We start from the raw sequence: 26,564 nt of genomic DNA, 5'->3' as shown, positions 1-26,564 counted from the left end.
GTATAATATCACAAAGGATTCCAACCAATTTATTTCTGCAATCATAACCATTTATTCTCATGCCTTACAATTTAAATGCTTAAATCATGATCTGATAAACTTCTCGGGAAAAAATATATTTTGTTGAAAAATAAGGGTATGATCATCTCCACAATTTTACTTTAACCTGTAATATACATTTTTTCAAGAAAAATGAAATGATTACCCTACTAACTTGATTTTTCTCAAATACATATATAATAATCAATTTCCATATGCCTAAATCATTTAAAAAATCATATACAACATTTCTGTACTCATGATCTCAGTTTTAATCGATTAAATTTGAAAAATAAGCTGACATAATTTATTACCCTTACCTTATTCCTAAAGTGGTACCTACAATGCCCAAACAACGAAATCACTTTGGTTAAAATGCTGAGGATCGAAGTTAGGACCCCGAAACAATGTTTATTTATCAATTTTGCTGATGTTTGGAGAGAAATTGAAGAGAGAGAGAGAGAGAGAGAGAGAGAGAGAGAATTCTAAAAAAAATGAGCTTCTATCTATTTATAGGTTGTTGGCCCAGACGAAACCATTGACGATTTCCCTGAAACAGTCGACGATTTTCTTGAGCTCCACCAAACCGTCGACGGTTTGGTCCTGCACCAAACCAAATTCTCATTATTATTATTATTATTATTATTATTATTATTATTATTATTATTCAGGTTTCCATAGCAATGATTTAGGTTTATAGGTTATTTACCATTAATAAATAAGTCATGTGAGTCCGAACCCATTTAATGCTCAGTCATTTATAACCTACCCAAACTCGACCCTTATGCCACCCCTACTAGTGAAAGAACCCTAATTTTGAATTCTAAAGAAGGGAAGGTAAGGAAAATGTGATAGGATGGACTGCTCATTGTATAGTTAAAACCAAAATATTAACTTCTTATTAATGAAAAAAAATCTACTTTTACTTTTGTAAGGCAATTGCCCACTAATTCTCATCTTCAGAGCCTAAGTATAAACTGAAATTCCCATTTAGGAAGAAAAAGTATTGCTATTAATAAGTGAAGAAGTGCTGAGAATAGTTTACATACTTGAACTCTTCCCATGTTATAGCAATTTTAACAATGCATATAGATTATGTAACCCAAATATTATTGAATTGGCTTTATATCCTTGCAAATTATAATAGATTGACTCTCAAGTACCTAAAAGCAAATAAATTATGTTTCATGAATCAACATTACCACTAAAAGGGTTGTTTGGAACTATTGTAAAAAATTAGAGAAATGAAAATAAAAAATCAGAAATAGAAACTAAAAATTATAAACCAACAACTTGTTTGGTTAACATTTATAAAACTAATACAAATTAAAAATATAATTAAAAAAAATACTCATCTTCATCTCTAAATCAAAATATTATAAAAATATAATTAAAATAAAATAGTACACATTAAAAAATTACTATAATAAAAATAATATTTATTCTGATTATTTTACTTAATTGTTCTATTTTCAAATTTTACTTTACAATAAAAATTTTAATTGACATGACAATTGAAAAATAGCAAAAGTATTTTGTAATAGGCTTTATTTTTTTTAAAAAATTTATGTATATTTTTATTTTAATTATATTTAAATTCATACGATCATTTAAATTTGATTTCAATTTAAAAGTGTATAAAATGAATAATTTAATTCCAAACAAATATTTTTTGATATTAAAATTTTTGGCAATAGGTTGCCAAAATAACATAAAATCATAAAATGTGGTTTTTAGTTTTTTGACGAATAACTGAAAATTAGCAATAAAAATAAAATACTAACAAAAGAAATAAACACGTTATTTATTTATTTATTTATTTATGATATGTTTTTTCACTATGGAGAAACATAAACAGAATAGAAAACAATAATGATACCATACAGACTATAAGTGTATGAGCAAACCCTTTCCCCTCATCTCACATTGACTTAATAGGCATTAGCTTGTTATGTTTGCTCTGCACAATAAAATTGAGTAAGAGGAAATTGGATATATAAAATGAAAATTTGAATTTTAAACTTGAAAATTTAGAATGATAGATTAGATTTCATTATATTTTTATGTATCAAATGTGTAATAAGTCAATTTCAATGTCAATAGTTACATTGACCGATGAGGTAAAAATTTAGTGACTTTTACGGATTAAAGCAAAAAATATTATATTTGAAATATTCTTTGATAAGGCTAGCTGTAATATTGAAACATTGCTCTTAATTGAATTTGTGTTTAAAAGATTTTCAAAAAATATATTGCATTCATAAATCAGAAGTTGAATTAAAGTTCAAATATATTTTTATTGTATATTTAATTTGGTGTAAAAAAATATTAATCAAGTTAAATGTTAATGGATGCTATATATAGAAACAATACAAAATACATGAGAAAAATTCTCATTCATTAGAATCTTGCATCTTATACATTGGCTATTACAGTGTAATATTTAGATGAGAAAAAAATAATAATACTAAGCTGCAATGCCCATGAGTTTGTGGTGGGAGTTTAAGGAAATGTCAAGTTACAAACTAATTATTTGGAAAAGTTCTCATTAGAAGTCTTTCTTGTGAATCTTGTATCTTTATCAGTGACAATGTCTTGGAAACACTCCAAATATTTCATGACGTGCTTAAAAGCCAACTGTAATGTCTTATGTGTTATGCAATACTTGAATGCTTCTACAAAAGTGTTACATTTCGAAAACTTATCTATAACCACAGATATATACTTTATTCTCATATCCCAAACTTAGGATAGATTGATTATGAAGCAACGTGAGAGACTCTCACACAGTCTCGTTGGCACTTGAAGGGGCTCAAATAGTTTTGTTGCTTTCTTTTGTTTGACCTTGTCTCGGTGCCAAGTGAGATTAGTTCAAGTGTACTCAGCCACATTAGTTCTTGTGTGCAACTAGTAGAATCTCTACTTCAACCATGCCAAATTAGGTATCGTATCCTTGATGGCTCACCCACAATATTGTAACCAATTGCATCTTCTTAAATTCACCAAAGTGAGGATGAGAGAATTGGTTTTCATTAATTTTATGATGTTTTGAGTTGTTGAATCTCTTATAAAATTTTCTTTAATTCGTTGGCTTTTACATTGTTATAGTAATATTACTTACCATTCACTGCGTTGCTAGTTAAAGGGTTGTAGGCTCAAGCTTCCGTGTGTTCATGCTCAGGTTTCCTTGCTCATCTGCCTTGTCTTGTACTCAAAGAAGAAAGCAAATTATGTTAGAATTTCTAGCCAATGAATTTTCTTGGGGTATCAATAACTTAGACTATGCAAAATAAAATAAAATCAAGTTATTTGTCTTCGCGAACTTGGATCAAGCAAGTAATGCTACCATACTGAAGAACAATAAATCATTACTAGCATCTCATTCTTTTAAATTGTATACTTTCACTCTATTTTATTTATGAGTAATTCAATTAACACAAAAGTTATTTCAATTTAAAAAAAGTAAAATTTATACGAACGCTTAATTATTTGGGGTAATATGATGTAAATAAATAAACTCATTTCCAAAAAATTATCCTCTACTTGTTTCTTATAAGATACATAATGAACGGGCTTAAATAATTTTAATTTTAATTTTAAAATATAATGGGATTAAACAACTTAAATAATTTTTCTACTTGACTAGGAGTAATGGGGGTTAGGAGTTAGGACACGTGGACAGGCTGCTTCCAGAATAATTTATCCGTTGTTCCGCCACATAACCAGACTGCAGTCTCCGAGCACGCGATTGCAAAACCACACCGTCAAAGAGCGTCAAGAGCTTTTCGCGTGGCTCAGAAACCGCCACGACGCCAACCCCCTTCGCCCCCGGCGCCGTCATTGGTGATCTCCCACCTCCTACCTCCCCTGCTCCTTCTTCTACCTCGCTCTCAATTCATGGTGACCTGCTCCAGAGCTTCCCACTTCAACCTCAGACCGTTCTCTCTCCTTCTCACTCCCCGAAGTACGAGTCTGCGTTTGGCGCTTTTTAAATTCAACTATTCTCTGTGTCCGCCCAACAAGCGGATAGTCTTCGCCTCCTTGCTCGGCGGACCAAACCGGAACTCCGGTTCTCGTTTCGCCAAGAATGGCGGCGAATGGAACCGGGATGAAGCTGTTTGTGATCGAGAACGGGGCGAAGGTCGGGACCGCGAGGTTCAGTGCGAAGTTGAAGTGATTTCTTGGAGGGAACGCAGAATCAAGGCCGAAATATTGGTTAATGCCGATGTGGAGTCGGTCTGGAATGCCCTCACTGATTATGAGAAGCTTGCGGATTTTATCCCCAATCTTGTTTGCAGGTACCATCCGTACATGGAAGTGAGAGTTCATCCTAATGCTCAATTTAAAATCTATAATTGAAGTGAGAGTTCATCCTTTGCTCTTGGAGGCAGAGACTTTTTCAAAATTTGGAGAAAATCTGTGGCGTATTGTGGTATCAGGATTAAAGTAATTATTTCGGAGCAAATCACTTGAGCGCGGTAGCTGTATATCTAATAAAAATTGAATTGGTCTATTTTGTTTCATTTGGGCGCTTGAATACTTAAGATGGTGCTCTAAAATAAGGAAGGCCATATAATTGCAGGAATGAAATATAAATGAGGTCACTATTAATTTCCTTCAGCTATTTTAATTTGAGCAACCGTAATGAAAACAAATTGAATTATATAAATGCTAGCGAAAAAAAAAAAAAAAAATACACAATGTGCTCTTTCTATGTTGATGGCAATGAAAAACCCATCATATTTTTTGAAGGCCTTTTTGATTCTTCTGTGGACTTCAAAAAATATACTTAATGATATTTTCATCTGTCTGATTGCCTGGTTATATTTTCATATTTAGCCTCAGTCCACTCATTGTGTGCATGTATGCGTTTTTTGAATATTTTGAGAAACCACCACACCTTAACGTGGGTGTTAATACTATATTTATAATTATAAAAAATAATTACAGAATAATTACAATTAAATGATACCGTATGTAAAATGGAAACTAATATCCTAGAATAAATGAAATATTTACAATCATGAGAGTCAATGCATTTGTATTTGGGAAGCCTCGATGGAATGAGCCGTGTGATCCTCAACACTCCCCCTCAAGTTGGAGTAGATAGTGATCATACTCAACTTGCTCAATAAATGGTTGAATTATGTGGGTTCGAGTGCTTTTGTGAATAAATCCACAGGCTGCTAACTTGTGGGTATGTGAATAGTTTGAATAACTTGGTTTTGGATCTTCTCCCGTACAAGATGACAATCGATCTCTGTATGCTTTGTTCGTTCGTGGAAGACTAGATTAGATGCGATGTGAATAGCTGCTTTATTATCACAATACAGCTTGATTGGTTGTGGGTGAGTTATCTGGAGATCTGTCAAAAGTTGCTTTGACCAAGTAATTTCACAACAAGTTGATGCCATAGAGCAGTATTCTGCTTTAGCTGAGGATCGTGAAATTGTTATTTGCTTCTTGATTTTCTAAGAGATTGGTGATTTTCTTAGTAAAATACAGTACCCAGTAACATATCACCGAATATCTCTGCACTAAGCCCAATCGGCATCACAAAATGCATGTAATTGAATACCACTGGAAGCTGACAAAAGGATTCCTTGCCCAGATGACTGTTTGAGATAGCGCAAAACTTGACGTGCTGCATCCAAGTGGGAAGTTAGAGGCTTATCCATGAATTGACTCAATGTGTGCAACGCATATGCCAAATCTAGTATAATGATAGTCAAATATATCAGTTTCCCAAACAGTTTTCGATATGAAGATGGATCTGAGATAAGTTCTCCATCCATCTCACTAAGCCCCAAGGAAACCAGTCTCCTCAAGTATCTCCAAGGCATATTTCCTTTGATAGGAAAATTTCAGTTTTGGAGCGAGCCACCTCTATCCCTAGAAAGTATTTCAAGGGACCAAGATCCTTCAGTTTCAAGCATTCTCCCAAGAATTTCTTAAGCTCGTTGAACTGTTCCAAGTTGTTTCCTGCCAAAATAATATCGTCTACATAGACCAAGACGATGGTAAAACTTGTTTCATTGGATCGGACAAACATAGAGTAATCTGCTTTAGATTGCTTATAATTAGCATTGATAAGTGTGAAAGATAATTTAGCATACCACTGCCTGGATGCTTGTTTGAGACCGTATAGAGACTTGTTAAACTTGCAGATTCTGGTCTCTCCTTTTCGTCTGAAACTAGGAGGAAGATGCATGTAGACATCTTCATCGAGATCACCATGTAGAAATGCATTATTAACATCAAGATGAAAGAGGTGCCAATTGTGGGCAGCAGCGAGAGCGAGGATAGTGCGAATAGTGACCATCTTGGCTACAGGGGCAAAGGTTTTAGTGTAATCAATCGTTTCTGTTTGGTTGTGCCCTTTGGCAACAAGGCCTTGTAACGTTCTACAGATCCATCAGGATTGTGTTTGATTTTGTATACCCATTTGTAGCCAATGGGTTGTTTGTGGAGTGGAAGAGGAGTCAAAGTCCAAGTGTTATTGGTTTCCAAGGCATCAATCTCAGCACGCATGGTAGCACGCCACTGGGGATCCTGCATGGCTTGCAAAAAAGACTGGGGTTCTTTTGCAATGGAGATAGCATTGGTGAAAGCACGGTGTGTAGAAGAAAGGGAATCATAAGAAAGAAAATTAGAAAGAGAATAAGGAGTACCTGAAGAATGGACCGCCGCCGAGTTAGATGATGGGATAGGACGAGAAGGGAGTGCTTGGTCGACATGGTCCCGTAGGTAGGCATGTGGCTGAATTGCACGTGTGGATCACCGGACAGGGACCATTGGAGCATTAGAAGGGGAATGAAGAGGAGGTGAGCCAGGAGGTGTCTGAGTAGGGTTGGCGGAGAGGAGATTTGGAGAGTCAATAGGTTGCGGTAAGACAAAATATGATGTTTCAAAAGGAGTGTGGCTAAATGGAAATGATCCTCATGGAAGATCACATCATGGGAGACAAAGGTTTTGTGAGTGGCAAGATCATATAATGCATTACCCTTTTGTTCGTAGGGATATCCAATGAAGGCACAACGAATGGCACGAGGGTCAAATTTAGAAGGGTGGTGGAAGTGAGTGGAGGCATAATAGAGACACCCAAATACTCGAAGGTGGTGATATTTAGGCGAGGCGTTGTAGAGTTTTTCATGGGGAGATTTCCTGCCCTAAAGAGGAGTAGGGGTTCTATTAATCAAATAAGTGGCAATAAGAAGAGCATGACCCCAAAATTCTTTGGGCATGTTGGCTTGAAATAGAAGAGCGCGGGCAACATTTAAAAGATGACGATGTTTTCGTTCCGCAACCCCATTTTGTTGAGGAGTGGAAACGTAACTAGTTTGATGCACAATGCCCTTTTCAGAGTAAAATGATGGAAAGTTGAATTTAGAACCATTCTCAATGCGCACAATTTTGATTGTATGGTTAAATTGATTTTCGACGAGTCGAATAAATGTTTGGAGAAGAGAACGAGTCTCTGACTTATGACGCATTAAATAGACCCAACTACATCGAGTGTAATCACCAACAATAGTCAAGAAAATTTGTGCCCTAGTGAGTGATGGAAGATTGTAAGCTCCCCAAATGTCAACATGTATTAATTGAAAAGGTACACTAGAAGAAATAGAACTTGAAGGAAATGCAAGACGTGTTTGTTTAGCCAATGGGCAAATGGAGCATGGATCTAAATTAGAACAAATGCCTGAAATGTGTTGTGAAAGTGAAGACAAAACTTTATTGGATAAATGACCGAGTTGGCGATGCTAGAGTTGGGAATTTGATGTAGCCACCTAGCAACGTGCAGGAGATGGCTTGCGGAAGTAGTACAACCCATCCCTCTCAGTGTCCTGTTCAATCATCCTCATCGAGCGTAGGTCCTGAATAAAACATAGGTGAGCAGAAAAAACGATTAAGCAATTGAGATTTTGACATAATAGGCGAATAGAAATGAGGTTAAAATGAAAGGAAGGAACATAAAGAACATTTTTCAAAATAAGGGAAGGAGAAAAAACAATGGATCCAATATGTGTTACCACAGCATGAGAACCATCAGGGAGTCGTACTGTGCGACTAGAAACAGGAATAGAATAGGTTAAGTCAGTGGGAGAGCGCACCATGCGATCGGTGGCTCCACTGTCAAAAATCCAAAGACTTTCAAAAGAATGATGGGAGAATATACCTGATAAAGACTCAGTAGTACCTATGTGGTTTGCCATAGGCGATGACTGTGAGTGGAGAAGGGCTAAAAGTTGTTGGCATTGATCCGGAGTAAAAGGAAGACTGCTAGTGGACGGATTGTTGTCAGTGGAAGAGACCTGGTGTGCACGTGGCTTGGAACCCGAGCTAGCTTTACGGGGTCCAGATGGGAACCCATGGATGAAATAGCAGCGATCCACCGTATGACCTTCTTTGTGACAGTGAGTACACTTTGTTTTGGGCTTGTGGAACGGCTTACCATCTTTTGGTGTGGGGAGAATACCTTTTGTAACTAATGCAACCCCATTAACAGGGTAAGTAGTTTGGATGTTCCGTTGACAATCTTCTTGAAGGACTAAACTGTAGATACGGTTGATCGTGGGCAAAGGATCCATCAAGAGAATCTGCCCGCGAATCGCACCATAGGAGTCATTAAGTCCCGTAAGAAACTTCATGGTGCGCTGGTACTGTTGGTATGAAGCTACATCTCCCTCAAAGAGATTAGACTGAAGAGACGACAGTTCATCCCATAGCAACTTCAGCCTTGTAAAATAGGTAGCCATAGACGTATTTCCTTGAACAAGATTATGTATTTCTTGTTCAAGATGGTACATTCTAGGACCATTAGCTTGAGAAAACTGCTCCTTCAAATCTATCCAAATATCTTGAGCAAGATCACAAAAGAGAACACTAGAAGAAATTTCTTTTGAAAGGGAGTTAAGAATGCTTTTACCATGTTATTGCAACGATTCCATTGTCGATACTCGGCAGAAGATGTCTTGGAGGGCTTGGATATGGTACCATCAAGGAAGCCGACTTTGTTCTTTGTGCTACGTGCAATGACCATGGGTTGGCTTCATGTATTATAATTCGTTTCAATCAAAAGATTGGAAACCAAGACAATACCAGGATTGTCGGAATTACTAAGATAAAAAAGATGACTTGGATTATCAAAATTGTCGGTGCCTGCAGTATTGGCAGCCATGGAGACAAAATAGAAAAGGTTTGATTTTTTTGTTTTGTTTTGTTTTGTTTTTGTTTTTTTGTTTTTTTTTGGTTCTTTTTTTTTGTTTTGTTTTTTATTTATTTTTTATCTCAACCAGAGGGAGGTGCTTCAGTACAATGGGAAAATTGGTGCACCCACGAGTGATCTTAGCATTTGTACAAGTAAAATATAAGGAAATTTGTGAAATGTAAAACTGGTGGGAACAGTTCTGCGTGTTGCTAGATTGGAGACGCAAACGAGCGCCGTTGTTTGCAAGGATGCGAGGGAGGTGGTGTTCGTTGGGGACGAAGCAGATCTGCTGCCGGGAATTAGTCTGGTGCGAGGGAGGTGGTGTTCGAACAGGGTCTCAGAGATCCGAAAGTTGGAGGGAGACGACGTCAACGGAGATGACGACGAAGGAAGTCGGCGTCGACGAGGATAGGGAGCCGTCGTTAATACACAATTTGCAGAGAAAACTGGTGGGGACCTGCTGCAACCGTGGAGGTGCAGATCTGGCGAGGCGTAGATCCGGCGACAAGAAATGCACAACAAGCTTGATGCTGTGTGACGGGAGGTTCAGGCTGGCACTGTCGGCAAACAGGAAGGTGACGGCGAGGCTGAAGCTGGAGGTGAGGAAGTCAGAGCTGCAGACGGAAGACCAAGCTGGATGATATATTAGGGATATGGGAAAAAATATTTCCTGCGCTGAAAGAAAGAAGAAACGATCTTACGCTCTGATACCATGTGAATATTTTGAGAAACCACCACACCTTAACATGGGTGGTAATACTATATTTATAATTACAAAGAATAATTACAATTAAATGATACCATATGTAAAATGGAAACTAATATCCTAGAATAAATGAAATATTTACAATCATGGGAGTTGATGCATTTATGTTTGGGAAGCCTCAGTGGAATGAGCTGTGCGATCCTCAACACGTTTTGGGTGAAACCACTCACTGTATTTAATTGACAGTGCTCTGTACTTTTCTGATAAATGTACTATTGTTTTGTCTATTTGTTTGATGGGTTTTCAAAACTCTGCTGTCAGTGGGAGAATTCCCTGCCCACATCCTGGAGGAATATGGCTAGAGCAGAGAGGCTTGCAACGGGCACTTTATTGGCATATTGAAGCTCGTGTTGTTTTGGATCTCCAAGAATTTCCCAACTCAGTGAGTATCTTAAACCCAAATATTCTCTCAATTAAGATTTATTATCACAAGAACTGTTGAAAGAAAGTTCACCAAGTAACTCGCCCAGACTTTTTGCTTTCAATTCATTCATGTGATTGGCTACTGTGGCTATTATTTAATAGTCATGACTCTCAATATGATAAATAAGCCTAGGGTTCAAACCTTTTGTTTCGCCTCTGACATTGCGGCTTTTGTGACACTACCTACCATATGCTAGAAGTTAAGTTCAATATTCATAATTCTACAGTGGATGAACTATGGGAGAAAATCATGCCCTATTTATTTGAAGGAGCTTATTTTTTTTTTCATCAAATCATCACGATTATCTTTAACAGCGTATTTTATGGAAGCATTATTTTACTCATTTCCTTATTGCAGTTGCTAAGAGTTGGCACTAGGCAGGTGAATTTTGTTCAGTTTGATGATTTCATCTTTACTCATGATATGTCCCATTTTGGACCCTTCAACTAATATATGCACCTGTTGTTGTTGGTTGTTTATATGATGGTTCTTTAACCCATCTGGGCTGGCCAGTCCAACTGGGTCGAACCGGAATCAGTTATCTCACCGATCTGAGTTATATCCCTAAACTGGAAATTGCTTGAATGGTGGTCAACTTATGCGACTAGGCCTGAATTGGGCAAACCCTGTGAACCTGCGCGGTTGAACCACTACTTATAAGATTTTTTTTTTTTGGTTGACATTTTGGCACCTGGTTTCAAATCTGAGATCTTTTGGCACGATAACATATGGTTTAACGGTGAGTAGATTAATAAATTAACAAATTTAAAGATAATTTCTCCTTATTTTTTGCCCACTTGTCTATAACTACTCAAAAATATGTGCACATTTTCAATTATATTTTAAAAATAGTTGAAAAAGTGGCACAAAATGGTCCTAATTGTGCTATTATTTTCATTCAAATTTACATGCATGTGTGTGTTAGCCTAGTGGCTTCACTGAGTCACTCAAGGCTCCGGGTTTTAAAAGAATGGTTTGTATGCCTTAGTTTTTAATTGGTATGATTTTTATGCAGTTGCTATCATGCCAGATGCAATATTGGTTTTTTTTTCTTTGAAAATTCTGTCCTTGTTCAAAATTGCATGACTTCGAATCCATTGGCATCATCCGTGGCTGAAATTGCATTTGGTATTACTCAGGCTATGCAGTTCCCTCGTCCTCATTTTGCTTTGTTTGCTTACACATTGAAGAATGAAAATTTATGTATCTTGTCAAACCTTAAACAACACAAGTTTTATAAGGACATGCTTTCAGTGAGCAGTTGAAATGAAAATCGTGGATGATTATCTGCCCTTATGTCATTTGAAGTAATTATGTTTATATTACACATATTCACAGCTGCAATTCGAACTACCATATTAAAGAAACAGGGAAGGCTACTGAGTTTAGGAGAAATTTCTGTTGATTTGGCAAACTCACCCTGTATATCCTTGTGGGCCTGTGGTCATGTGGGTTTTCATCCAAAGGGCCAACTAAATGTGTTCCTATGCTTCTTCTTATGGCTTTTCCCGTTTCAGTGCTATCATATATCATTCTGGATCTGGTTACCTAACCAGCGAACACTTTATATGATTCTTGATCTGGGTTAACCCAACTAAGGATCACTTTTCTATTCCATGAACTAAGGTTAACTCCTTTTGCTGCCTTAAATGATGGCTGTTTGAATGATATAAAGGTATAAATCAAGTTTGACCAGCCCCTTAAACCCTACTTTTCTGGATTACAGAGAAATGTGTTCGTGCCTATAATTAGGGTACAACCGTACAATGAAGGCATTTTGATAGTTCGCTATCTGTAATTGGATAATTACATACTCACATGGTTTGAAAAGATGGTTCATGTAAAGGTAACTGTCATACCGCAATGTTCAGAGTCATGGCAGACGTTACTTATGGACACTGTGTCAGGGAATTCAATTTTTGCATTTTCAAACTTGTTAAGATCATATAGATTCCCATGTTTTGATCCTAGAATCGTACATACTAGTGCTTTAAATGATCTTCAGTAAATTTAATCAATTTAAATATAACATATACTGCAAGTATTGGATGCCATCTTGGTTGCTTTAGTTGCTACTGGCAAGAAGAAGCATGCATTTCCTATTGATTATAAGTGAACTTTAAACTAAGTAATAATAAATATAAAGAAAAATAAAATATAGAATGTTCATATTTCATTAGAACAGAAATGCAAGGCAAGAGGACATATTTTGTCTCCAAATTTGGTGCAAGAAAACACACACAAAAAATGAAAGAACTTGCAATAAGCAAATATATACGTTTAATCAGAGAGGAAGTTAGGTTTATTTGAATGCTAGAAATACATATAAATATCACAGAGATTAAACCCAAAGAACAATTTTTTAAAAATTGCGAATTAAAATAAACCAAGTCAAAAATGAGTTTCTAAGCTTTAGTATAAGGAAAAGAGTGAAAAAAATGCAAAAGAAAAATGACTCTTAACAACTATTTTAGTCATTCATGGCCAGTATGATAATGCAATGGCTTGTAGCAGCCTGTAACAGTCCTTAATGGCCGTTGCAGTACTGTAACAGATTGTATTGGTTGATAACCTCGAAGATATTGCCCTAACAATCTCAGAAACCGCTGATACCATTATGTCATGGCTGATTTTTAAAACTATACATACGCATGTGCATGTACTGCTAGTGTGTCGATATTCATTTCAAAATGGTTGAATGAAAATGATTTAGGAGATTCATGACTGAGAAAGATCACCGTTGGCGGAAAATTGTTGCATTGAAATATGGGCTTTAGAAAAATGGGTGGAACTCACAGGCTGGCAGAGGACCACACAGCGCAGGGGTGTGGAAATACATTAGGAAAGGCTGGAATGATTTCTTCTCCTTTATTAGATTTCAGGTGGGGGATGGAGGTAATATTTATTTTGGCATGATGTGTGGAGTTATCTGGAGTATCTCAGTGTCTCATTTCCAGACATTTACAATATTGCTTGTGATAAAGATGCTTGCATTAGTCAGCACCTTCAAGCATCAATTCAGGGGTGTTTATGGAATATCCCCTTTCATAGATATGTGAAAGATTGGGAATTTCACCAGCTCACCGATTTCTATAGTCATCTTTACAAGATCCAACCTCAAAACACTCATGACCTTCCTGTTTGGTCATTGGACAAGAAGTGGGTTCTTCACTGTCAGACCCTTTTACAGGAAACTTTTTATCTGGGAGTCGAACAACATTCACTCCCCTTGGTCCTTATAACGGCAGACAGCTGCCCCTAATAAGGTTGCCTTTTTCACCTGTGAAGTAGCACATGGTAAGATCTTGACCCTGGACAACTTGCAGAGAAGGGGGTTCATAATTGCCAACAGATGCGCCCTTTGCGTGACTGAGGCTGAATCAGTAGACCATATCCTTCTCCATTGCCCCTGGACTAGAAATCTTTGGAATCTGGCTTTGACTTTTATTGGACAATGGTGGGTTACTGCTAGAGCTGTTGGAGGGGAGCTCTGGGCCTGGAGAGGGATTTAGGCAACAGAGGAAAAGAGGAAGGCTTTGTTTCTCATTCCTCTCACAATTTTTTGGTGTGTGTGGAAAGAAAGGAACAGAAGAGTTTTCAAAAATTCAATCTCGACACGTCAGTTCAGCCAAAGAGCAGTGGTTTACTGCGGTTACTGGTTGGCATAGTGGACTTTTAGCAAATTTGTTTAATGTAATTTTTTATTTTTGTGACATCCTACAGGGTGGTTGATTTCTTGTACTTTGGATTGGCATCTCCTTGATGCCCTTTTAATGTATACTTTTTTAATTAAAAAAAAAACTTGTAGACTCCTTATTACTGGTAATTTCTTGTAAATCAAAATTGTATAAAAGGCTGATTGTGCATGTACTCGGTGATCTTGTGCTCTGCAGTAAAAGTTGCTGTCCAGTGGCTAAATATTGAATTCTGGCAGCAAAAACAGAAATAGTGAAAGAATGCTAGGGAATTGAAGAAGGATCAGGAATAGATGAGCTCTATGGTTTGTGTCCAGGAGAGAATCCGTTTCTGAAATTTTTTGCTAAATTCTGACAAAAACTGGTAAAGGGTCCTCCTCAGGGGGTTTTATAATAGCCTCTACAAAACCCCACAATCCAACTCTTTGCCTATCTTCAGAGTTTCTCCTTGTATCCCTCCACTTATTTAAAGTTCACATGCTAGTAAAGTCACTAAGGACTTGGATCAAGTAACCCAAATAAAAAAATAAAAAAAAACATATAAAAGCCCTTAAAAGAGTGTACTGCAACCTCTGGATGAAAGTAAATTCTGGCTGTTTTGGTCTTTATTTTGGACAGGATGCTCCTCCATCAAACTCTCCAGGTTGGAAGTCCTCAAGTTTGAATTGATCTTCCCATGTTCAACAGGTTGTCCAACTATCCATGCTAGACTTACGTGCTCTAATGTACGTAAGCAAAAATATATGCTTTCAAGGAATTTGAAATGGGATTGTCAACTGCAATAAAGACCGTTTAAATTGGATTTTCATTGAAGCTTCCATAACCAATCTTTCCAGCAAACATCTCTCTTAGATGCTATCATGTAGTGGATAATACCATTGGCTTCTCTGTGAGCTTCTGTGGCAGAAGATTTAATGGGGTATCCCTTTGAGTCATCATGTTTTAATGCATGGCAGTGTGCTGTACTCCCCTTGCATCATGTTTGGTTTGTGGATGGAATGGAAATAGTAAAGGAATGGAATCAAAATTTAAATGGGAAGCATGGAGAAATTAAGTGGTATATTCGATTCCATTCTTCTCAATTCCATTCCATTCTTACGTACCAAACGTGTAGTTAAGAGTTTTGAAGAATCACTTTCTTGTTGATCTTCTTTGGCAGTAAATTTAATTTGGTGGTTGCTTGTGTACTAGTGGCATTCTTCTTACAATACGATTTTGTGTGGAGTTTGCTGCTTTGTGTGGATCTGGTTGGAATTGAATGCCTGCACTTTTACTAAAAAGGTGTGACTGTATCTTTGCTCTGGGGCAGGATGCTGGCATCAATATGGGCTTTTGCAGCAGTTTGTTATTGGGGGATGTGTTTTTAGGTTGGACAGCAGGACTGGAGGGCTTTATTATATTGATTGTGCGTTTTATTCTTTTGGTCTTTTCTTAATTGTAGTAGGATTTCTTATCCTTCTGTTTTTTGATAAAAGAAGAAGATGTGTTAGGAGTGAGAAAGAGAAATTACACCGTAGGCAAGGACAAGGATTCCTCAATAAAGCAAAAATAAACAAAAAATAGAAAATAAAAATAAAACTACACAGACATTACCCAATAAAACCCCTCTTTAAACCCTTCCCATTATAATTCACTGAACACTACAAATTTGCTAATTCCCTCTGACCCTTCTTAACCTTAGATTTGCCAGCATCCATCTGAATTTCATTTCCTCTGTAATCTGACATGTGCAGACACAATTTATCCAACAAATGATGAGTTTGAAGATTTTCCGCAGAAACTTTCTCTATAGGGAAGGGCAAAATTTCATCTTTTCCCAATTGCTTTTCTTCCGTACCATCATTTTCAAAAATACTAATTCCCTCCAATCTTTCCAATGGAGGAGGTGGCACATATGTAAAATCCCCAAGTTTATCAGATGAATCAGAAACATAGCCATACTGTTCCCAAATTTCATGTAAAAGCAAACATTCATCACAATCAAAATCACTGATGTCCACACTGCTGTCATTATCTGAAAAATCTCCCCAATTTTTTTCCCTTGCAGCTACTCAAACCCTCACTGGTCGCACCCTTCTAACCAAATGATTCTTCCAGTATGCTAAAATTACCTCCTGCATCTGTCCTCAAAACTTTTCTTGTTATCTCAGCAGAAGTAGCTCGCTTTTATTCAAGCTTTTTCCTCATTTCAGCACCCATTAGTTCTTCTTTCTGATGAGTGTAAACCCTGAATGTACCTGAATTACTATTTGAGGTCTCCTACCCCCCCTGTGCAAACCAACATTATTTCCCTGATGGTTGACCTCACAAGAATCATGATTTTTTATGAAAACCCTTTTGTTATCCTTCTGTTTGTACATTCTTTTTTGTGAAATAACATCTTTCTTTTTATAAAAAAAAAGTCAGTGAAATTAAATTGAAATCTTTCTTTGCACCTTGGAAGGTTTGGGAGATGCCTCCTCTAACTTTATGTTGAATGGAATCTTCCGATGTTTATTCATTGGGTGAAAGAGGGCCTGTTGGGTCTTGATACTCCATCCATGATGAGAGAAATTCGTGACCTTTACTTTGTCTATAGTTGGGGGCTGATTGATCTCCTAGAGACAGTACTACTGGAGTATGATTTCTTGCTAATATACTGATGGTTGGACAACCTTACCTCTGGTTAGGGGCTAGTTCTGTCCATGCTGAATTTATTCTTATTTTGGAGGTTTTTCTTTTGGCTTTTGTCACTGGGTTATTGGGCCTTGTTGACTGAGCCATTGAGCAGCAAGGGAGCTCATGTGAATTGTAACAAAATATTACAGCCACATAACATAGGGGCCACTTCTTGCTTTTGCTTCTATGACAGATGTGTCATCATTGTGTTTATTTGCTCTCTTTCTTCTAATAAGAGTTTTATCTCTCATCCTGAAAAAGAAAACAGGATATGTTAGTTGACCATACGAAGTCTCTCAATTATAATCATGTAAACATTTTTTAGTGTGTTTTAATTGAAGTATGGTGTATATCAAGATAAGTGGTTCTATCCAGGTTTTCTTAAACATAATCAGGGTGATGTTTTTTGTGGTTCTTGATTTCATAAGATCAGAGTTATCCCTCAATAGATGCTACCGGGAACCAAGAAATTGGTCAGTTGTTGCTTCATCTAAATCACTTGAGTTTCAGTCATTGCACTTGGATTCCCATCGCTTGGGATTATCAGAATTTTGACCATTAAAGGCAACAGCACGGTTAGTAAAGCAATGGGAGTGAAGTTCCAAGAAAAAGTAAGAGTGGTGCATGAGTCTGGATGCTAAAATGGCTGCAAATAATGAATGAAGCAAATTTGCATTGCGTTAGAGCTAGGGGCAGTGAATAAGTGGTGTGATCTTGCAATTGGAATGCATATACAGGTACAGTAGGACTCTTTTATTTATAGGGTGTTAAACTCTTCTAGTGTCGCATTCTATCAAAGAGAGGCACCAATTGCCCAACTTGATGCAACTGAGTGGCAGCATGGTAAGAGTGCAAGACTACTACTTTTAAGGAGAAGTGTTAGAGCTTGGTAGGGCTCAGGGGCAGTTATGATCATTGAGTATGATTTCGCCAAAGGACTTTTCCCCCCCTTAATTGCCCTTTGTTAGATTACCACTATACCGAAAAACGTAAGCTTTTAGGTTGTGGGCGAACAATGTGTATCAAGCTTTAACTCTACCTTGCATGTGCAGCCCAATTGCACATGGTGATAAAAATACTATAAATAACACTGATTATTGAGAGGGTTGCAAGGTTTAGCTCGAGTGGACCTGGGCAGGCTGCAAGGTTTCCTAGTAATAGGAGGTATTGGGTTCAATTCTGCACAACTGGCTAATTCTTGATTTATCAGGAGGGAGTTGTGGGGCCAGTCATGTCCTTTTCCGGTTTGGTGTTGCCTGTGGGTGTCTAAAGGGCTTGTCTAGGTTGGAATTCCGGGTGATAGAAAAAAAAACACCGATTACAAGAAATAGGATAATTTTTATTCATCACACAACAAATGTGGGCAACAAGACTAGAACCCAAGAACCTCTTGGCAGCTGTAGCTCTGATACCATGTTAGATTACACTTCACCTAAAAGCTTAAGCTGTTAAGTGATGGGCCAACAATGTATATCTAGATTTCACATGCTTCTTGCCTTTCCCCTACTCAAGTGTTTAAGAAGGGGCTTTCTTAGTTTATATTAGGTTTCCTTATTTGCTTCTTTTTGTTTTTTTGGTTTCCTCGCGGACTTCTGATCCTCCTTTGGCTTGTAATTCTTGAAGAAAGTTTATTTGAATTTGGTTTCTTGAAGAGGTATTTAGTTGTGTCAATTGTTGAGTTATTCTCAAACGCAACTAGTTTTTTATTTCTGTTATGAGGTGTTTGCTCACTTACGAATAACCCAGCTTTGAAAATTTCTGTCCTTCTAGGACTGTCAGTTTTTCCATTTTCTTTTTGAACTAAGAATTTAATTTTGAAAATTTTATTTTTCAAACTAAGAGTGATATAGATCTTCCTTTTCTAGCATGTGTGCCACAAATTGTTGCCCTAATGGCTGTCATTGTTTGATGTGACATTGTGCTTACTTTCACTACATCATGTGAGGGTGTTGCTTCTTTTTATCTTCATATAAAAATTAACGGTAAAACTCTAGTTTAAAAATCTACTGGTTCACAACAATAGTTATGTCAGCAAATAATTTGCCACTTGCACGTACTGTTTGCTGGCAGTATCTATTTCCAAATTAAATTTGGTTTCAGAAATCCATGTTAGATTTAGGAAGGTTTATGTCTTCGTCAGTTATAACTGCTTTCTTCTCCATGAAATGAACTCTTATATTTACAGCTTTTACTTGTGCGTCATTCATAACAGTTTGTATATTAATTGTTACTTAAGATGATTGCTCATGGTTCAGTTTAATGATCGTGAGCTCCACTTTTCTATGGTTGATGGTGATTTTAAGAAGTTCGAAGGCAAATGGTGCATAAGATCTGGTAAAAGGTAGAACCCATGTTATGGGTCTGAACTTCAACTTTTATTGTATGCCATTCTGCATTTGGTCTCTTTCATGTTTTGATTTTTGGATGGCTTTTGTTGTTGAAGATATCATTCTATGTTTGGTCCCTTTCATGTTTTGATTTTTGAATTGGTATTTGCTATTTACAATAGGAAGCTGGAAACATGCATGCAAAAATTTACAATTAAAACCTTCCTATTAACCTATAGATCCAGTCCTTGTGTACTCTTTGATCTGACAACTGCAAGTAAAACATAAGGCAGTTGACATTTGAGCTTCCATTTTACCAAAGCAACTAATTGTTTTATAGTATTTTGAAGGAATTAATCATATACTATTTAGTAGCTCTAATAAATCTATCTAACACTCTGGGGAATCATTATGAGGATTTCTGTAGAAAGAAAAAGAAAAGTTTCTGTGCTATCCAAAAAAAAAAGGCTTCTCTTTCTACCCCCTTTTTTGGTGAACATAATTCAGTTTCAATTAGTTCTGCACCGTCCTGATTTGGAAATATATGACTTTCTCATCTTATTTTTTGTCTTTCATTGAGGAATCTTGGGGTAGTAGCTTAAGTGAGGGTTGGGAGGGGTTTAGATTTATCAAGAGGTTGAAAGCTCTTAACGTAGCTGCTATATTGCTACTTGATCAAAAGTTTAAGCTGTTATGCCGTGGGCAAACAATGTATACCATCTAATCAAGCTTTAAAGCTGTCCTGCACTTGCAGCATGATTGCACATGGAGAGAGAAACAAAATAGATAATGCTCATTACAAGGAATAAGATATATATTGTTTTTTTTTAAACAACCACACAGTAAGTGTGGGCAACGAGACTAGAACCTAGGCTTTGATACCATGTTAGATCACCAATTGACCAAAAAGCTAAATTTGTTAGGCTGTGGGCCAACAATGTACATCAACTTATCAAGCTTTAATAGCAGCTTTGAAAAGTTGGGAGTAAGGAAGTCTTTTGTGATGTGAGGATTAAAAAGGCTAGTATTTTTTGAAGGATATGGAGGATATTGATCGTTTGTGAGAGTTGGTAGTATTTCGAAGGACATAGCTCGTAGGAGGGTTTCTCCGAGGAATGATTTTTAGGCTTAATTGTTGAAGGGGGAAATGAGCCAGGGACCAAAGGTTAGATTTAAGTGGGCTAAGGAGGGAGATTGTAGTAGTAGATTTTTGTTTTTAAAGGGTGGCTGAAGGTGGGAGTAGGAAGAGTGTGCTTGAAAAGTTGGAATCTGATGGGGATGATGTTCTCGGGGGTTGAGCTGATATTTTGGAGGAGAATACTAGTTCCTTGGGAATCTTTACGAGGAAGAGAATTCTTGTTGGCCTATGATTGAGGAGGGTGGATTGGTGTTCTATTTCTGACAATATGTCAGGTTGGTCAGGGAGACCTTTTAGGAGGAGGAGATTAAGAAGGCTGTGTCTAGTATGGATAAGGAGAAAGCTCTAGGTCCAAATGGGTTTAATCTAGTTTGGTTTTTATGTTTTTACTTTTTTTTTCAAAATTGTTGGGATGCCATTTGGGTGGACTTGTTAAAGGTGTTTCAGGAGTTTCATGCTACAGTATGCAGATGATACTATATTTTTCTGTCTGATCATATGAAGTCCTTTTGAATGTGCTTACTATTTTACAGATTTTTGAGTGTCTAGTTTGAAAACAAATACGAGGAAAAGCAGTACTTTTGCTATAAATTCAAGTATGGAAAGATCTTTAGAAATTGCTTCCTTAGCATATTGCAGCATTTCGGTTTGGCCTTTTGAGTGACTTGAGTGTTCCTTTTGGCGGTAATGCTAGGTCTTTAGCTTTTTGGGAACTTGCCTCTTTAACAAGTTGTCGTGTTTGTAGACACTCCATTTTGTCTGGCCATTATATAGTAAAAATTTAAGGGGTTTTGATTTTTTTTTCCTTTAATTTTAATGCTTCTTAGTCAGTTTGTTCTCGTGCCATCTAAGGTCTTTACCTAGTCGGCCTCTTGTTTTGGTTGTCTCAGCTTCACCACACTGAAATGAGTTTTCATTAATTAGTATTTTTGTACAAATTGTCACTCATTCATATGCATTTACAAGTATAATTTTCAAGAAAATACAAAATGAAATTGGGTCTTCATACTTGGGCTGCTGTCATTGGGCCTTCTTCATTACCTGCATAATAACAAGAGAAGAATTTCCAATGTTAGTTTCATAGAAAGAATTTTGGGCCCATTTTGGGCCAAATTTTGGGAATTAAGGCCAATTGTGGGCCTGACTTTTGAATTGAAGCCCAATTTTGGGCTGGGGGCAGCAGGGGCCCAATTTGGAGGCCTCTGTTTGGAGCTGACAGCCTCTCCCACGGATGTTCCCCATGGCAGCCAAGGCACGCAGGCCTTCCCCTTCCCCTTCCCCTTCCCCTTCCCCATGCTTCAGTTTCCCTTGTGGCTGGTTCCCATGGCCAGCCACGTTTTGCACTTTTCCCATGGAGCTAGTTCCCACACTAGCTTGGCTATAAATAAGAGTGGAAGATCTAAATTCAGGGGGCTGGGGGATTGACATAGAGGGGGGCTGGAAAAAGACTAAAAAACGAGAATTGGGGAAGATTATGAAAAACCGTTGAGAGATCAGAAAGAAGTGAAGAAGAAAAGTAAAAGACTCTGATTGAAAATAGAAGGGAGCAGTGCAAAGTTCCTAAGGCAAGAAGGCTGCAGAAAGGAGATAAAGCTAAGGCAGTAGAGAAGGAGAAGCCAAGGAAACCCAAGAGGTTAGTACCCCAGTGCTTTCTCTCATTTTGAACCAATTTTGAACCAGTGCATAATTTGTTTTGATTGTGAAAATTGCAATTTGAAAAGTTGAAACTGATTTTGAAAATCAAGTTGGTATTTCTGATATGGCCCTAGTATCTCTAGGAACAACCGAATCCCCAATCAGAATCCCAAAATCTCATCCAAGCAGACATTGAATTTAATCTAAGATTCCCCAAACAGAGCGTTCAAATTCCCCCAACCAGACCCCAAATTAAGCAAAATACCCCAAAACCCTACCAAAACCCTGCAAAAATTCAAAAGAACTCAAATGAATTGACCCTGAAATTCCAGTCAATTTGATCCAAATCCCCAAATTGGACCCAAATACCTGGATCCAATAACCTATACTTGACCCGATTTTGCGTGCCCTAGCTCAACAAGACCTGGATCGGAGTAAGCCCAACTTGGATCCAATAACCCAAACCCGACCCGAGTCCGTGTGCCTCGGGTTAACATGACCCTGATCCTTCCCGCCTCTTCTCCTCTCCCTTGAACCGCTCCATTTTTTTAATTAATTTTTAATTTAAAAAAATTGAAAAAAATGGTAGAAAAGTCAGAAAAATAAAAAAAAAAGGGAAAATAAAGAAAATTATGTGAGATATTTTTGACTCCGAGAACCAAAGAAATAAAAAAATATAAATTTTAAAAACTAAATAAAAATTGAGAAAATCCCTTATAAATTTTGAAAAATTGTAGAAAATTCCTGAAAAATAATAAAAATTTTTAAAAATTTTCTAGGAAATTCTAGGACCATTTTTTCTCAGTTTTGGTAATTTTCGGTAGTTTTTTTTTTATTTGTTTGCTTACTGTGTACCCTGCTTGCCGAATGAATGTGTGTTTCCCCCTTTTTTTTTTTTTTATGAGTGCGTGTTTGTATGCGTGTACACCACCCCTATGAGGAATATTTAATAAATTGGGGTTCTTTGGTCCTTGATTGTCACCTATGGGGCGGAGATTCTAACATAATCACTTTGAATCTTTCCATTAGTTGCTCTATTAGAATCTTAGAATTATGGTGCACACCTTGCATGTAATTTTTGTGTGAATTGTGATATCAATTGTATTGCTGTGAGTTTGCTTAAATGTTTTATTTTCCTTGCCTATCTTGGTGTACTATTGAATGAAAATCATAAAGAATTTTCCCTTAGTGTCAAAGGCTATGTCTTTGCATGCCTTTGAGGTTTGGAGGTAGGAGGTCTTTGTCTTATGCAAGTCCTTTTGGTAGCTAAAGGTGAGGTAATGAGTACTTTAAAATAAGGGAAAATATCAAATAAATAATCCTCGAAATGATCTTCGGGATTTGTGTCATTAGCATGCTTTTGGGGATCCTAAGGTGTGGATAGTCTCTATCTTTTGCAGGTCTGTCCAATATTTAAAGGTCAAGTAAATGAATAAATAGAAGAATTAAAATGTTGATCAGTGAATTTTGAAAGTAATCATAGGTTAATCCGGTACCGTCCACTAGAAGGGTGTGAAGGGATGCTAATATCTTCCCTTTGCATAACTGTACTCCCGAATTTGAACCTCGTAATACAGACCATTAACTACTAGTTTCCTTTGGACCTAGATGTAGTTTAATGACCAATGAACTAGTAGTATGTTAAATAGGTATTCAAACAGCACCTAGAATAAATAGGTTAGTAGCGACTTCATTGATTTTTTTTAAGTAATCCACATATTACATCAGACTTCATATGATATTGAGTTCGCCACTCAGTCAGGGCGATTTGGATATTCGATCCCATCTCGTTTCCGGGGTTTGCCCTCCAATTGCAACAGTGTTTTGATTTGACCTTTGAGTAACTTGGGTGTTCCTTTTGGTAGTAATGCTAGGCCTTCAGTTTTTTGGAACTTTTGCTCTCCTTAGGAGATCGTGTTATTTTTAATTCAGGCATGACTTGCTAATATTACTCTATTTTTCCCCTTTGATTAGGATTCTAGTTAGGATAGTAGGTAAAGGTAAGAGAAAGAAGATTATGCAGGATTTTCTTTGATTCGATGTGGATGAGGAGAGAGATTATTTTGTTAGTGTGGAGGTCATTTGTAGGTTTACAGATGACAGCGGGTTTGGTTCTCAGTAACCTAGTCTGTTAGTGCCTAAGAACATGGGTAAACTGTTATGGTGATTCCTCAGAGGTAAAGGTACTTCGGCACAAAATGATTAAAAGTAAAATTGGCTTTGTAGGAGAATAGGAGATATTACTATGGGGATCAGAAACACATGTGAGAGCCTTTAGAAGTTTATTTTGCAAATTTAGTTATTGTTCTTTCCTTTCATTAGGTATAAAATGGCAGATGGTTCTTATATTTTCTTTTGGGAGGATGTTTGGGTGGGTGAATTTTTGTTTTTTATTTGTTTTCTTCGTCTCTTCATCATCACATGGTTCACAACACTTAACGTTCTTCTTTATGTTAATTATTGGTGATTGATCTCCATTTTTGTAGAAATTTTAATGATTAGGAGGCTGAGAAACTTTCATCTTTGCTTTATTTGTTGGATGCTTGTTGCCCTTTTAGGAGGGATTTATGGTGTGAGCTTTTTTGGATGCTTCGAGGAATATTTTCTGTAAATTTTTTTTCTGATAATTTTTTTTTTCCCTTCCTGGTCCTATCCCTTCATGGTAGTATTTGGAAGCTAAACATTCACTATAAAATAAAGGCATTTATTTGGTTGGGAGTTCTTAATAGAGTAGGCACCATCAATTTGCTATGGAGTAGGAGATCGTACGAGGCTTTATCTTCAGATTTGTGTGCTCTCTATGAGAGATCTGAGACAATTTGACATCTTATTTTGCATTTTCAATTGCATGAGTTGGCTTTGTCCATAATGGTGGAAGGTTTTTTGCTTAGTTCTTTTGGAGGATTTGGAAGGAGTGAGTATGCTAGTAGATTGTGGTGGTGTGGTTTTTGCTATTTTGTGGGAATTTGGTAGGAAAGTATCATTTATTTTTCATGGAAAAAGTTTGTTCTTATGATTGCTTTGGGATAGAATACTCTTCTTCTTTTCCACAGATTTAGCGAAATAACCTCAGAAAGTTGAGGTGTTGTCAAATCCTTACTATCTTGGTCCAAGTTATTTTAGGTCTACCCTCCCCTCCACTGTCCCTAACAAATAACTAAATCACCCATTCACACCTCTTTACTGGAGGGCTATTTGGTCTATATTGTTAAGTACCCCAAATATTTCATACTGTTAGTATTAAATAGGAAACAGTAGTGAAGTTAAAACTTAATCCATTAATGAAGTGTGATAAAAGCAAGTGGTCAACCTTTTATGTTTATTTTCATTCTTTAAGCAGTTACATTATTCCTGTTTTAATTTTCTAAGCTAAGTGGTTGAACTTTCATTATCACTCATAAAAATTTTCATTTGCTTGTCTTACATAAAGAGTTGTAGTATATTGCTATGCTGAAGTTATTATCTTATTCTTTGATTTTCAATCACTATGTTTGTAGGTCAACAACAACAAATTTATCATATGAAGTCAATGTCATACCAAGATTCAACTTTCCAACCATTTTCTTAGAAAGGATCATCAGATCAGATCTTCCAGTGAATCTTCAGGCCTTGTCTAGTAGAGCTGAAATAATTTTTGAACAGAACTATAAAATGCCAAGTACAAAATGCTTCTTAAGTACAACATCTGCAGCTGTCCATGTTTCCTCTGGAGTCAACTTGGATGGTAATGTGTGTGAGAAGGACAAATTATCTCTTGGAAAGTTCAAGAAGGATAATGCCAGCTCTAGTATTGGCCCCTTGCATCCATCAGCTACTGAATTGAGTACTCACTGGGGTATATTTGGAAAATTTTGCAAACTTGATAGGCATTGTATGGTGGATGAAGTTCATCTTCGAAGATTTGATGGACTATTGGTAACTGATTGACACTAAACTATTTTCACATGCCCTTCCTTTTGCAGGGAAAGCCACTTTTGTTTTTAGCTGTCATTGATAAGATGGTTTTCTGCTGAAGGAAAATGGAGGCGTGCATCGCTGTGTTGTTGCTACCATTACAGTAAAAGCTCCTGTTCGTGAAGTGTGGAATGTCATGACTGCTTATGAAAGGCTTCCTGAGTAAGCAATTTGTGCTTTTTTTTAATAAAAGAAGAAGAAGAAGAAGAAGAAGAAGAAGAAAGACTTTTTAAGTATTTCTTTTGAGTAAGACTTTTGGGGTGCAACCGAAATTCTTGGAATAATCGTCCCATTCCCTACACTGAAAATTTTTATGCTCATCATTTTGTTCCACTGGATGAGGCCCTTGAGGAATTTACTAGAACAACCTTAAGAAAGCAATAGAAGCAATATGTGCTTACAAAATAACGCTTAATTGATTTTGTTTAGATATATTTATTGACCAACTCCAATGTACCAAGAACCTGTTTTCCAGATTGTATTTTCTTGTGAGGCTAATTTTTTTTGCAGGATTGTTCCAAATTTAGCTATCAGCAAGATTATATCGCGAGAAAACAACAAAGTGCGCATTGTTCAGGTACAATGAGGACATATGATATGTTTCAGTTTCTGTTTTCCATTAGCTTTTATTTTTTATATTATTTTTAAAAAATTTTTAAAGATAGAGGAAAGTTGTTTGAGGTGGTTAGAGATGACAATGCTCCCCTCTGAATTGTT

At 36.8% G+C, this 26,564-nt stretch overlaps 2 protein-coding genes across 2 annotated transcripts in view; both read left to right on the top strand.

The window, feature by feature from the left end:
• The first annotated feature begins 3,690 nt into the window (after positions 1–3,690).
• LOC131160063 (uncharacterized) overlaps positions 3,691–26,564 on the top strand; it is a 36,724-nt gene continuing 13,850 nt past the window's right edge. Inside the window, exons 1-7 of the mRNA XM_058115379.1 lie at positions 3,691–3,696; positions 3,766–4,337; positions 10,278–10,398; positions 19,049–19,134; positions 25,391–25,808; positions 25,909–26,009; positions 26,358–26,424. Coding sequence (XP_057971362.1) covers positions 3,691–3,696; positions 3,766–4,337; positions 10,278–10,398; positions 19,049–19,134; positions 25,391–25,808; positions 25,909–26,009; positions 26,358–26,424 — 1,371 coding nt within the window. The remainder of the gene's footprint in view (positions 3,697–3,765; positions 4,338–10,277; positions 10,399–19,048; positions 19,135–25,390; positions 25,809–25,908; positions 26,010–26,357; positions 26,425–26,564) is intronic.
• Positions 9,409–10,103, top strand: LOC131160624 (uncharacterized). Its single transcript, XM_058116469.1, has one exon. The coding sequence runs from the start codon at positions 9,499–9,501 to the stop codon at positions 9,889–9,891; it is 393 nt and encodes a 130-aa protein (XP_057972452.1). The 5' UTR covers positions 9,409–9,498; the 3' UTR covers positions 9,892–10,103.

This window comes from Malania oleifera, chromosome 7, assembly GCF_029873635.1.
Source record: "Malania oleifera isolate guangnan ecotype guangnan chromosome 7, ASM2987363v1, whole genome shotgun sequence".
Lineage (NCBI taxonomy): Eukaryota > Viridiplantae > Streptophyta > Magnoliopsida > Santalales > Ximeniaceae > Malania > Malania oleifera.
Note: the sequence above shows the minus strand (reverse complement) of the source record. Positions and strands in the feature narration are given on the sequence as shown.